Below are 14,361 nucleotides of genomic sequence, written 5' to 3'. Positions count from 1 at the left end.
GACGTATTCTGAGGGGTTTTAACAACTTTGTAAGGTTTGTGGAAGGTTTTTAATTTAGTTTCAGCTTACTTTTTACTCCTTTTTTACCTAAATCAAAAAACGAGGTCCGGCCAAAACGTCGATAAGTGAAGTTGCACGTTTGAGCCACAAGAGGGCGAAAACCAATTGGCTCAAGCATACAACCACAAACAGAGCAGACGACCTTTTGGAGGGAACTTGTTTATATATGCAGTTGCACGTTTGAGCCACCGGAGGGCGAATCGTGCAGACAACCTAATGTCCGGACCTCGTTGTAGGCGGAGCTAAACCGAACAACCGACCGCATTACCAGACAAGATTTCATCATAAAATGTGTTCCTACGCTAAACTGCCCTTGTGGAACATGAATAAAATAGATATCTTTCAACAGAAGAAAAGCGAATTTTAAAAATAAAATAACGATATTGTAAATGCATGAAACTCAGTATTTGCAGCATAAGTTGCAAATAAGAGTTGCTGGAATTTTTTTTTATATAAACAAGTTCCCTCCAAAAGGTCTTCTGCTCTATTTGTGGTTGTATGCTTGAGCCAATTGGTTTTCGCCCTCTTGTGGCTCAAACGTGCAACTTCACTCATCGACGTTTTGGCCGGACCTCGTTTTTTGATTTAGGTAAAAAGTAAGTTGAAACTAAATTAAAAACCTTCCACAAACCTACATCTCCATTACTTTGGCCATGATCTAAAACCTAAAAGATGCACATTAAAAAACAAAACGTTGTCCACATGGAGGACCTGTTTCATAATAATAATAACTTAACATTTCATGCTATAATATAGTGGACTACACATATTCTATATACTCTATATTCTAATGGCTTTTGATAGTCAATAATAAAAGTGTCATGCTAATATATGTTGTCATCACCTTTAATGTCTTCAATATTTTCATAATATCATACCGTTTTATAACGCCTTGACCAAGCTTTGTTGTTGTCACTATTTCTACCATGGCTTCACTACACTAGTCATATTCGCAAACATACATACATACATGTTCACCTCTGGAACAACCTGTCCGACACCATAAAACTGGCAACATCGGTGACCATGTTTAAAACCTTTCTTTTTAATATTGCATTTGATTAAACCCCCTGTCCCCAGCCATAACACCACATATGTTACATATTTTTTGTTTCCATTCGTTTTAATTACCCACACTGAATGCACTGGACTAACATGTTGGCCCGGGGGGTCTCTGTGCTTCCTCCCCACCTAGACCCCATGGATGCTGTACTGGATCCGGGACCCCCTCCATACTCCTACCTCCACCTTTGCTGCTATTATCTGTATATTAAAACTGAAACTGTAACTCATGTTTGGATCACATCTAATCAACTAATTTGTTCTTTATTAGCAGCTACAAGGTAATGTGCAAGCATCATTCACTGAAAGATTGTTCCGTTGCACCAAAAATGTCACAGTTGTGTTCATGTTATCTGTCTATCTTGCTAGCTATCATTTACGGATTATTTTTTAATAAAAATAAATTTAGCATAAAAATAAAAAGTCCCCGAAATGCCTGAAAATGCAAGATTATGTCCTAAAACATGCTGCCAAGTGAATATTTTGTTTAAAACTCCAAAAAGTATTTATGAATATTTCAAAAATCACCCGAAACATGCCTTACTATAGACTTACCATCGTGGAAAAACGCAAAAAATAAAAAGTCCCCGGAATCCCTGAAAATACAAGACTATGTCCTAAAACATGCTGCCAAGTGATTATTTTCTGTTTAAAAGTCCAAAAAGTATTTTATATGAATATTTCAAAGATCACCCAAAACATGCCTTACTATAGCCTTACTATCGTGTAAAAATGCAAAAAATAAAAAGTCCCAGAAATGCCTTAATGCAAGATTGTGTCCTAAAACATGCTGCCAAGTGAATATTTTGTGTTTAAAACTCCAAAAAGTATTTTATATGAATATTTCAAAAATCACCCAAAACATGCCTTACTATAGCCTTACCATCGTGAAAGAATGCAAAAAATAAAAAGTCCCAGAAATGCCTTAGAATACAAGATTATGTCTTAAAACATGCTGCCAAGTGAATATTTTGTGTTTAAAAGTCCAAAAAGTATTTCAAAGCAATCTGATGTGTTAAGGATGACTGCACATCTTCCTTTGTCAGCCGGTTGAATGATGATGTCTCTTTGGAGTGATGTTAGTACCTTCTTCTCCTGTAGAGTGTGTTGGAGGTGGAGGTGCTTTGGCACTGGCCTGAGTGGCTGAAATGGCCTGGATGACTGAGAGACAGACGCAGACATGTTAATTACAGTACAGCGCACCAAATGTCTTACTGATCATAACATTGTTGAAAATAACTCTCTTTTGTTCCTTAGTGACCTTGAAATCCAGACGCGTTTTTAATGTCTTTTCTTAGAAAACCTGGGACTGATTGTGGTCTGACCTGGTTTGTGGAGTTCAAAGTGTGGGTTGTTTTTCTGCAGGGATTCCTAAAGATCAGGTCAGAACCTCTAGCTGACACCTTTGTCCTCGCCTCACTCTCCTGCTGCGAACACAGAAATGGAAAACAAAGGTTGCTCCTGATGTTTGGCTCCTGCAGTTTCCTCAGATTGAAAACATCCAACATTATGGCTTCATATAATTTCTTTATGACCCTTTAAGGGTATTAGAATGATCCCTGCTGTACTTTTTTAATAACTTGTCTAGCTTTTTTTCTCCATATGGAGCAGGTTGTGATGAGCACACTTGTCTTTGCTGATTCCCAAACAAGTAATCAACAGCAACATGGAGGACCAGGGCAGTAAATCAGACTGCCTGAGAATCTCAACTTTCCCTTTTTAATCTCCTCAAATTTCCCTTCAGCCCTCCTCAGGGCTGTGCCTCCTCCCAATTTAAGACTTTTACTGGTTTTACCTCTGCACTAGCGCACAGCCGACACATATACCTTAATGCACTGACTGGTGGAGTTGTTGCTGTGCATCAGCATATTATGCTGCTGTGAGACCAGCCTCTCATTTGTTTGAACAAAAGCAAACGGGCAGAGTGATGCAGCTTTATGGCTCCAGGTATTATTTTTAACGCTCAGGTGTTTGGACCATAAAAATGTCAGAAAATTGGAAGAGTGAGGACATTTCTGTTTCCATGTCTTCACACACAAAATCAGACATTCATTCATCCTTTATAGACTTTTTTTACTAAAACCAAAAAACATCTGAAAATATCACCAAAGACATGTAAGAGTATACTGTAGTCTTACCACTTAGGTTTTTTTTGTATTGTTGCTTGTATATCCAATAAGTGACTGATGTCTCCAAAATACAAAAAGGCAAATAATAAATAGTAAAAGTACAGTCATAGTAGTCCAAGAGCAAAAAGTATGTTTGATAATAATGGAAAAGTAGAGGAAAAATGGGCTTTAGCCCAAAGGAATCCACCACTGACTGTGGTGACCTGGGTTGAATCCAGGCAAGGTAATTGTGACACTTTACACACATTACAGTTTACATCAATCAGCTACAACGTTATGTTCAAACTGCTGTGGCTGTCGTTCTTTTTCTAGATAATAATTCAAAGGGACAGAGAGAGAAGCTGCAGTTTTACTGAACATACATTTATTATAGGACAAACATACATATATATAGAAATACATATATATGTATGTATATATAGATGTATATCTATATATACAGTCCCCTCCAAAAGTATTGGAACGGCAAGGGCAATTCCTTTGTTTTTGTTGTATACTGAAGACATTTGGGTTTCAGATCAAAAGATGAATATGAATATATACAAAAGTTCAGAATTCCAGCTTTTACTTCATGGTATTGACATAGCATAACAGTTGCCTGTTTGAGCCGCACAGTTTGGACATTCAAACTAATTCTGACTGCACGTGTCGCTTCAGTCAGCGTGTTATTCAGTTGTACGAGGTAGTGGTGTGTTATTTGACCTCTAAATATCTGCATGAAGACCTTTTGGTTTGAGTGGTCCAAACATTTTGGGTGTTGCGACTTTAGCCACGTGTTAGTAAAGAAGTGGCTTGTTCTATGGGTGGCGTTTGTTTCAAAGCAGCGTTTGCACTGCATTCACGTAGTGAATTGTAATGATGACATCCACGAAGAAGACGGCACATTATTATAGAGGGTAAAAATTTACCCTCATTCATTATTTGAGCGTGTGCGCGCGCACTCATGCACGTATGAAATTGATTAAGTTCCTTCAGGTGTAGCAGCTGACCCATATCGCCATCACCTGGGCTGGTGGACTCCACCACACCAAGAATTCCAAATCATCTGGTTTCTGTTACGTGAACGCCATCGTCCTGGTCATTTTTAGGCTGCTCAAGTAATAAACGTTGTTTGACTTTTTTTTTGTGGCACCTGAAATTAAACTTTTGGACACTGTGCTGTTGCATGCTAACATAACCTTTAATGTCATAACATTGTTGCAGTATGTCAGTCTTCCCTTGTTTATTGTTGGAGTTCACCTTCACTTTGGTTATATTTTTTGACACTACTCTGGAAATGTTAGGGCCTTCTTATCGCTAGTTATTAGCAATATCAACTTATGACATCCCTGGTGAAGACACGGCAGCATACCGAGCTAACATGAAAGGATACAGTCACAGTCAATGCACCGCACAGCTCATGTGTGTCCGTTGTAGGTACCGAGTACCACACGTTGAAGGCAAATGTTAAAAGGCTTCAATGCAATCATTGGTTTGCTCTACATTACTGGCACCACAAATAACCTCAGAAATGCAATCATGTTGCACTACTTTCCTTTTAATCTGAATGAAAATAAATCAATTCTACTGGCCTTAGTCGTGTCCCCTTTTCATGATTACAGTATGATTTTCATATCACACACACTATGGAGCGTATAGCCTAGTCAAAACTAGCAGATGACTACTGCTCAACTAGCAGAGTCGTGTTGCCATTTGCCGCTTCAAGTTGACATTCCATATTCTTGACGTCAAACTAATAACTATCCCATAGTCATTGGTTGCACTTGTTTGAAATATTTTCGTGTCACTCACTGGATCTTTAGAGACAGAAAACAGAAGGTCTCTTTCTCCGTTGTACTTGATCTGAGTGGTGGACCGTTCGGACCCCTGCAGTAGGATGGGTTTCTGTAAAAAAAAAAAAACAAGCAGAACTTCCATATTTGGAAGTTCATTTTATATTTTCAGAAAAGTGCATCCACCCAGCTCAAACTCCTGTCAAAGGCCTATTCCTTATTTACCACGAAAACTCTATATTCATTATTTAGTACAACAAATCAACTACAAATCATTTACCGTCTGACAAAAGCTAACGTTAGCTGCCGAGACGCATATGCTAGCGTAAATTGCACTAACGCTCTCGACCGATCGACTACCATTTCAAACAAAATACAATCGACAAATGTTTAAAGAAAACCCACCATTTCAATCAATCAGATGTAGCCACCGCACCCGGTTTCTTTACTTGAACGCCCACTGGAAGCCCAAACGGCTAACACTCGTGTCTCGTGCGCCAGATCCGCAATCGGAAACAAGGACCGTACAATGTATTCCTATTTCCGTTATACAAATGTTCAGCGCGCTCCCTACCCTTGACCGCCGACATTCACATTCTTTTCTTTTTCTTTTTTTTGAGTGTGTTTTGTTTAGTTTAGCTAGACGACGAAGCTCATTGGTGGAAATCTACAAAAATTAATAATTTAAAAATAATTTCAAATTGTTGTTTTTGTTAATAGTCATTTCAGATGGAGGAATTTGAATAAATTAAAAAGCAGCTAGCTCTTACAATGCCTTTTTATTGGGTATAAGTTAATAGATAACACTTCACATTCGCATAAATTAATTGTCAGATAAATATTTTAAAAGTAAAACAATCTGATAAAGAAGAACACTTATTTATCTTTGTACATGAGCAGTCATTTGAAATCAAAATTGCATTTGCTTTCCCAACAGAAAGGTGCTCTATTGTTAGGTTTACACTAAACTCTTAGTAGTAGCTACACGCATATTTAGTAGGCTACTTTCAGCATCAAATAAGCACAGCACTGGTTTCTGCAAGTTTATTAATGACAATGTCATTGTCTATAGACTTGAGAATCTCCTTCTCTGTGTACATTAACATTAAGGCCTCCAAGAGTTCCTGAGATAGTGAGCTTCGTAGAGTATTCTCCACACATTTTAATGTAGAGAAGCTCCGCTCACATGCATGTTAAGATTATGATCAATTTTGGAAACAAAATTTCTTAAAATGATCTAAAAATGAATGATAATTCATTTATCACCTGTCCAAAAACAACATGCTAAATTAGAATTATTTTGAAAATTTCCAGTAAAAAAAACTTCTGAAAATGCTTTAACTTGATGAGAAACAAGCACATGTGATAAAATTTTGAAAAAAAATTTTCCAAAACAATTCATCATAATTTTTCAACATCTGACCAAGAATGACTCAATTAGGTACTGGATTAGGAATATGTCAAAAGACATATATTTCTTTTAATTTAATAAAAGTATTTAATTTGATTTTTGAAAAACTACTGTTGTGGGGAGTGTGAGTTCCACTGTAAAACAAGTATAAAAATAAGTATTAGTATTTTTTCCTCTATCCTTGCAAAAAAAAAAACCTTTTCATAAAATTACAAAAATAAATTAAATAAATTATTTTATTTCTCAGTGGTAAAGTAACAGAAAGTAAAAAACATTTCCATTTAAAAAATAGTCTTTTTTCACAAATATTTTTACAAGAATAAGCTGTTAGTATTTTTTTCATTTCTGCAAAACAATTGTGAAATTAGATAAAATTACAAAAATAAATGAATAAATAATAAATAAATAATTTCACTGAAATGTATTTCTTAATTGAAAATATTATTGAAAATATCTTGTGCAATTTGTGTCCTTTTCATGACGACAATACATTATATTGTCTGGGAAAATGCAAAAAAAAGATAATTAAAATACTTGTACTTTCCTTCTTTTAAGGTCTCATTATTTATATTATAACCCTATATTCAACAATATCATAGACAAAAAAAAGAATGGTAATAACCACATCAAATGTCAGGTTTAAATTATATTTTAATTTTGGGAAATTACTAAATCTTTACGTGTTGGTGATTTTCTGTTTTTTTATGGTCACAGTGTAGGAGTAGGATTAGGGAAAAGATTTAGAATAAACACAAAATATGTGTAATAGTGAAAGCTAAGGTAAGAGAGAGTGTGTGTGTGAGTGTTTGTAACAAAAGTCTCATTTTCAGTCGTCCATGATCAAAGCCGCAGCCTTTGTCCCTGTGATCGTCTCTCATCCCGAACATCGCTCTGATCTCCAGTAAAAAAAAAAAAGACGCAGTCGGATGTTGTCATGGGCCCTCCTCTGTTGCCATGGAAACAATTGATGTCATTACAGTATACCTCAAGCTGATGTGTGTAAAAAAAAACCTCTGATGATGCACTGATGTTTCACTCAAAGGAGAAATTACGCAGAAGGAGAAAAAAGAACGCAGATGAAGAGGAGAGAGAAGAAAGTCACTCCGACAGTCTGAAGGTCTGACACTGTCACACTGCCGTGGAAAACAGACTGCGCTATAAATAACTAGGCTTAAGTGAAAATCGCCTCAGCTTTTGGGAACAATTACTGGAAGGTCGTATCTGCACATATATATATAAAAAATCAGTTTAAATAAAAAACTTGGTGGTGCTTTGGCCCAGAGGCAAAGTGTGGAACCCCAGGGTTCACCTCCTGGACAAGATCGAATCCCGGTTAGGGCTGTTGGTACCTTCCAGTGGACTCACCACCTGCAGGAAGGTGTGATTTGGGTGGGACCCGTGACCCGGTAACGGATAAGCGGGCAAAAATGGACGGATGGATGGATGGATGGATAAAAAACCTTAGGCATCATTCAGTGATTGGATTTTTCTATTGCTTCATGTGTAACAGGAAAACCTTATATTAGAGCCAGACATGAACAACCGAGTAGAAAACAAGGAAATGATACAAATGTGAAACAAGAAAAAACAGATCAATCACACATCAACACAGGACTGACACATACTGTGCTGTCAATAATCAAACAATCATCATGAAGAAATCCAACTTACACAAAATGCTTGCTGCTCCATTGAATCCCAGTGAAGTCTGGGTTCTGTGGAAGGGACTTTTCTTTCTCCAATCCAGACCTGGAGATATAAATAAAAACCCAGCAATCAGATAGACAATAGTACATTTCCCAAATGCCCCAAAAGGAACTCCCAAGGGATTAACAAAGTGATATCTATCCATCTATCCATCTATCCATCTATGTATCTATGTATCTATGTATCTATCTATGTATCTATGTATCTATCTATCTATCTATCTATCTATCTATCTATCTATCTATGTATCTATCTATCTATCTATCTATCTTCTTTACACAGCGGTTCATACCACAAATAGAACATGTACTCACCAACTACAAGTCTGGAGTTTTAAGATCATTTCAGTTAATCCTGTCAGATTCTAGTAACAGCTGCGCCATTGAAGACCATTTAAGATGAGCATCAGTAGTGTTTAATACACTGCATTTCTACAGATGAGAAGAGATCTCATCAGACTGTTCTGAATGAACTGATCATTAGGCTGATTGTGTTTTAGCTCATTCTTTTAAAAATTAAACATGAAAAAAACATGAAATATTTGACCATCAGTTTCACGAGGAAGGGGAACGACTCTTCACCCCTGACTGGACCCTGAGCGGATCAGGAAGAACCCAGCGCCGACCTTCAGATCGGCTCAGGAAAACCGACGACATGTGTTGAGCTCAGGGTCAGATCCCTGGAAAAGATATGAGACAGTGTTTTCCATGAACCCCCCTCCTCCTCTTCTCACTCGCCCCCCTCCTCCTCCTCCACTGCTCTCACCTTCTTCGGCTGGTGTATTCGTGGGATTAGCTGTTCTCTGTCTGAGTGGGCTGATTGGACTGGATTCATTTGGTTTTTGAGAACTGCTGAATGACCTTCGGGCCAGTTTTGGTTTGTGACCTGGAGGTTGGACATCACTGCATAATGAGTAGTTTACTAACTGATGCAGGTCTCTCTTATGATCACCAGAATAATAATGTGAACTCAGATATTAGATAGAAACATTTTTTTTCTGGTGTGACCTTTTCTGTGCACTTGTCAGTTTGTCCTGTAAGAAAACACTTTCAACCAACTTTTTAATGTTCCTTCAACTCCCCTGAGGCAGCCTTGAAAGCCTGTGCGTCATCAGGTTGCATAAATAGTTTAATTAGAAAATAAAAGTCTTTGAGGCTGAAAAGCGGCGTTTTTTTCCCTCTCTCTCTCTTCACCTCTTAGTCAGAGCAGATGGGTCCATGAATTCAGCTCCGTGTCCTGACTGCTTTTACATCTTTCTCTTTCACTCTCACTCGTCTGTTTGTTCCCCTTATTCTTTCTCATCTCATTAGTTTGAAAAATGTCTTTAGCAATTAGGGTTTTACCGCCTGAAACTATGATAAAATATAAATATCTCAACCATGCGGCACAGTCGGTCTGGTTGATTCTGATGCCACGACCAGGAACGCTGGTTGAAATGATTTCAGGTTTGGCTGTGACTCAACAGTTCATATCAAGCACTCGGTGTGATTCATTTTCCAGGTTTCGACTCACGCCTACGCTCGTGCATCTCTGGGGCACTATCAGACGGCTGCAGTTTGTGCTTACAGGACAAGTGGATTAGCGCAGAGCAGAAAGCAGAGATCACGTCTGAGACAACGCTGAAATGTCTCCTCTACAACCTGACATTTTCACCAGCATCACTTCACCAGCACGCAGCATTCAGCACGCAGCATTCAGAAAATAAAACAAAGAAAAAAAAAAAACCCAGAGACAACACCCACAGTGATGTTCTGTTCAATAAACCTTTTTAATCTCAACAGTAAGTTAGCTTATGTGTGGTCACATCAATGAAGGTCAATATAAAACTGTATTTTCCATTGTTTTCATAGATGTTTGTTTCATCAGCAGGAGGCGAAGTTTATTCTACTCAGACACACGTCTGCTAAATTCTTCATGACCTGTAGGTCTTCAACTACAGATAATATTGCTATAATACTTTTCAATGGCATACAACGACTGAGCCAGGAGGAAAGAGCACAGTAGAAGTAGAAGCTGGGAGAGAAGCTTCAAAACTTCACATGGTTGAGTCGAAAAACATGGAAAACTTCAGAGTGACTTTGGTTTTTGTACCTTAGTGAAAAACAGTTTGGACTTACTTCAGGAGAACAGAACAAATGCAGAAAAGTCCAAACACGAGTCGCGGTGCCATTCAAATCTAAAAATACAGAAAGGAAAAGGCAGAACACGCAGATTGAAAAAACAAAACAAAACAACAACAACAACAAAAAAGAACAATTCAATCCAGTGGTGCGTGACCGAACACTGGAGATGAACCACGTCAAGAGTCTGTACAAAGAACACTCTCATCAGAGACACACACCTTAGACTGAAATCAACAAATCAGATGAAGTGTTTCTGTGTCTGGTCTTTATTTGAAAGATTTCTTTTGTGTCCATTACTGGTGGGAAAGGGAGAGAGGGGAAGAAGAAGGAGAGGGGGGTGAGAAAAGTGTTTCCTACAGACTGTGGTTGATTTCTTCTGCCAGGAAACAACAGAGCAACAAAACTTTTTTTCTTCCTCCTCCTCCTCCTCCTCCTCCTCTTCTCCCACTACATCTCCTCTTCCCCTCCTTCATCAAAGTGCTCCAGTATTTCAGCTTCCAGCCGTCACCCGGCAGCTGCTGCTGCCTCTTCAGTGACAACATTAAAGAAAACTATCGGCATAAATACTGACTTTAAAGGCGACATCCACTCTTTAATCCTCTCAACACGGTCGAGGTCTTTACACATTTCCACCTCTCTGCCTAAATCATTATTTACTAATTGGACCAAAAACGGTCCGTGACCATTTCCCTCTCACTAATATGTATTAAACAGCAGGATACAAACTCAGCCCAGTTTGTAAGTTTCTGGGTAAAAATAAAAAAACAGTCACAGGGTCTGTTATGTAAGAGGCTCAGCTCACAGTAGTTATTAGTATCTGTGACTAATAAATATCAGAGGTTACAGAGCTTTTCCTCTGACGTCAGAGAGTTCTGTCTGAACCTTGTGATAATCCACATTCTAGTTGTTTTCATTTTAAAGGATTTACCAGCCTGTGGTGGAGGAACTTCACAAATCTCATCCTGTCGTGTCAAACGGAATAGCAACAACAGGCTTCAGTTATTATTGGAATGGAACATATTTATTAAGTTATTCTCCTGAAAGCCTAGGGGAAAAAACATGAGGATGAAATGTGACAGAATCTGCTCCTGGTGTAAGTTGATAAGGAATTTAAAACTATTATTTCAGGTAAGTCTACTCTTAACAAAAGCTTTTTTTCAATTTCTGCAAGTAAATTACTGGTGTTTTCAACTAAACAGGCCCATTATTCACACTAAAAAGGTAAATTACAATTAAAACTAGCAGATCATTATATTTCATTACATGTATTTTTTTGGGGATATTTTAGCATCATCACAATTCCCTTTTGCAGTGTAAAAACCAGGATTATCTTACTGCCAATTATACAAAAATGGAAATTATTATTTGAAAGATTATGTGAAAATAATTCAACCTGTATCCTGGATAAAACTAAAAAAACAAAACAACTTATTTGGGGCCCTGTGAAATTATCACATGCTTTAAAAATACTTCAGAAATGTGATTGAGCAATTAATTTCATGTTGAGAGCATGTTAGAGTGGATTTCTCCTCACAGTCTTGAACAGAACTTCAACAGTTCACACTTGGTCCATTTTTTTTTCCTAACCATCATTTGCTGCTGTTGACGAGACTTCCTCAAAACTCACTTGTACTTTATGTTCACTACTCTGCCTTTCCAATAAAGTAAGAATTTACTCAAAGTGCCACAAATACTCCTGTTGTTGCTTACTAGAGTCTGCTGTCACGTGACTGATGATGTCAGTCACGTGTGACAGCAGCCTCTGAACATCAGAGAGAAACATTCTTAAAAATCCAAGTCTCGGTGGGTTTGTTTCGTTGGAATTAAAACATAATCTGTAATTTAAAAGGATACAGAAGCCTGACTGGAACAGAGAATTTAATCCAGAAGCTCCAGTTAAACTCTGCGGGTGAAACAAATAGTCCAGCCCTCGCCATTTGTGTTTGGAGGCATTGATACAGCGTTTCAGTAATGATGACAAAAAAAAGTGACGGATGAAGAGAAAATGTGTGCAAAAACAATCTTTATCACTCTGTAACATTCATACACACTGTACAATCACACACACACACACACACGCACACATTCACACAGTCTTCAGGCATCTCCCTGCACTTCCAGGAAACATGAGGAGATTATCTCCTGGTGATGTCATCAGCTCCAGTGATGTCGCAGCTGATGAAAATAACAAATCTGTCTGCACAGGTGAGGCTCTCATTCATGATCCTCCCACAGTAAGGATTCATATTGCTTCAGTATTGCCACAAAAAGTAGAATATTGACTGTCAAACACGGCAACTTCTAAACCCAACAAGTGTTAATTATAATAATAATAACATCAGCCCTCATTTATCAGGCGGGTGCCATGATGCAATTCAACGTTGGAACCGCTTAGAACCGGGTAGTTTATCCCTCAGAGTGCAGTTAAAGCTGAGGATGGGAAGATGGAGCCGTTCAGTAGTGTAAGAAATAATAGAATATGATAATCAGTAGTTACAAGAAAAAAAAACAAACATCTAGCTAACGTGCACGGTGTGTCTCAGAGTCTGTGTCCGAAAAGACTGGACAAAGGTTGATCTCTGTTACAATGTGAGTGCTGACCTGTCGCCCCCCTCTGCAGGGTCATGTTTCGTTGAGGAATACTGTGTTATTAGTGTTGAAACATGTTCATATTGTCGGCTGTTGAGAGTCCACTTTCAAAAGCTTGGTGAGTAGTGACCTACATGGCACCGTGATAAATGAGGGCTCGTGTTTGTTTTTTCAGTTTGAAATCTCATTAAAGAAACAACACCAGAGTCTGTTCACTGTGTGTACGCGGTGTTCCACCAGGAATACCAAAAAGACAAAAAACAAACACTGTCAGACAGTGTGCTTACGGTTGCCAGAGAGTCAACCTTTGATTCAATTCATGTTGAAAATGTTCGTTGGTGAAAAGCTGCACAACCGCAGCTTTCCAGAGGTGCAGCAGTGCCCTCTACGAACCGAAAGGCTCAGTCCTTAGAGGTGGCGTCACGTCCGTGACAACAGCAGCAGCGACGGCAGAGATGGCGTTACCAAGAAGGACGAGCGAACAAACTTCCTCGTGCCGTGCCACATTTCGGACCTGCTCCTGCGTCACACAGCTGACGAGAGCCAGAACAGGAGAAGGAGAAAGGGAGGTAGGCTGAGGGAGGGTTATGGTAGAAATGTTGTTTGAATTCATCACAACTACAATTTTATTTGTATTCAATATACAAATGTTTACCCTTCTCCATCCCTGTTGCTAAGCCTCCACCCCCTTAAATCTCCGTTCTCTCAGCTTTAAATGCTCAGTAGGTTCACATTGCTTAATACCGCTTCTTATCACGACCTCCGACCCCCAGCTTAATTAACCAATACAAAGCCATGCTGGGAGTCCACCGTCTCCATCATCTCACTATCCAGCAGGGAGCTCTGCAGCTCTGGCAGGTTCAGGCCATCTGTCTGCCCAGGACTGGGTAACAGCCCTCCTGCCCTGGCCGCGGCCTCAGGTTCCCCTGCAGAGGGCACCAGTGAATTGGGGTCCACCGGAAACTCGTACTGCTCTGGGTGAGGAGCCATGGTGGAAGGGTCGAGCGTCTGCTGGTCGCAACCTGCGGTGTAGCTGAAGCCCAGGCCGCTGGGAGAAGGTTCATGATTTTGGGGGTGCTGGAGCTGGTGGTGGATGTGAGGACCCGGGGGTAACTGCTGGGTGTAGTGATGGTGGCTCATGTACGGGTCGTAAACCAGACCCTCACAAGGTTCCATTAAGGTGCTTAAAGTAAGGGGGTGACTGAACGGCGGTGGCACCTGAGGGCCGTCCTGCTGCTGGGGCTGAGGTTGAAGGGGGGCTGGCATCACTGGGGCCTGAGGAGGGCTCTGAGAAGCGGCCTGGTCGAGGGGGGTGCTGCCAGCGAGGTACGATCCTTCAGCTATCTGCATCTGGTTAAAGTAGGTCTGCAAGCCCAGGCCCTGTGACTGCTGCAGATACATCCTCTTCTGGTTCAGTCTGCAGGGGGAGCAACAGAGTTCAGAGAATATATGTGGATGTGGTGTGGATCAGAAAACAAGCAAAAGCTGAAAACAGGGAAAAAAAACCC

At 39.5% G+C, this 14,361-nt stretch overlaps 1 protein-coding gene and 1 long non-coding RNA gene across 6 annotated transcripts in view; both read right to left on the bottom strand.

The window, feature by feature from the left end:
* Window positions 1-1,925: 1,925 nt before the first annotated feature.
* Window positions 1,926-5,607, bottom strand: LOC103378420 (uncharacterized). Of its 2 annotated transcripts, none has more exons than XR_521513.3 (4): window positions 5,429-5,607; window positions 5,043-5,161; window positions 2,448-2,549; window positions 1,926-2,283 (listed from the first exon to the last, which is right to left on the bottom strand). It is a non-coding gene; the product is annotated as an uncharacterized LOC103378420 (long non-coding RNA). The 2 variants fall into 2 exon arrangements; XR_521512.3 differs by having other exon boundaries at window positions 5,043-5,135; window positions 5,429-5,598.
* A 4,278-nt stretch (window positions 5,608-9,885) lies between these two features.
* Window positions 9,886-14,361, bottom strand: part of sik2b (salt-inducible kinase 2b) — a 40,840-nt gene continuing 36,364 nt past the window's right edge. For all 4 annotated transcript variants that reach the window (XM_008309628.3, XM_025055024.1, XM_025055026.1 and 1 more), the window contains one exon: window positions 9,886-14,270. In XM_008309628.3, the coding sequence (XP_008307850.1) occupies window positions 13,628-14,270 (643 nt within the window). In that variant the 3' untranslated portion in view covers window positions 9,886-13,627. The remainder of the gene's footprint in view (window positions 14,271-14,361) is intronic.

Source organism: Cynoglossus semilaevis, chromosome 4 (genome assembly GCF_000523025.1).
Source record: "Cynoglossus semilaevis isolate Cse_v1.0 chromosome 4, Cse_v1.0, whole genome shotgun sequence".
NCBI classification, from domain to species: domain Eukaryota; kingdom Metazoa; phylum Chordata; class Actinopteri; order Pleuronectiformes; family Cynoglossidae; genus Cynoglossus; species Cynoglossus semilaevis.
Note: the sequence above shows the minus strand (reverse complement) of the source record. Positions and strands in the feature narration are given on the sequence as shown.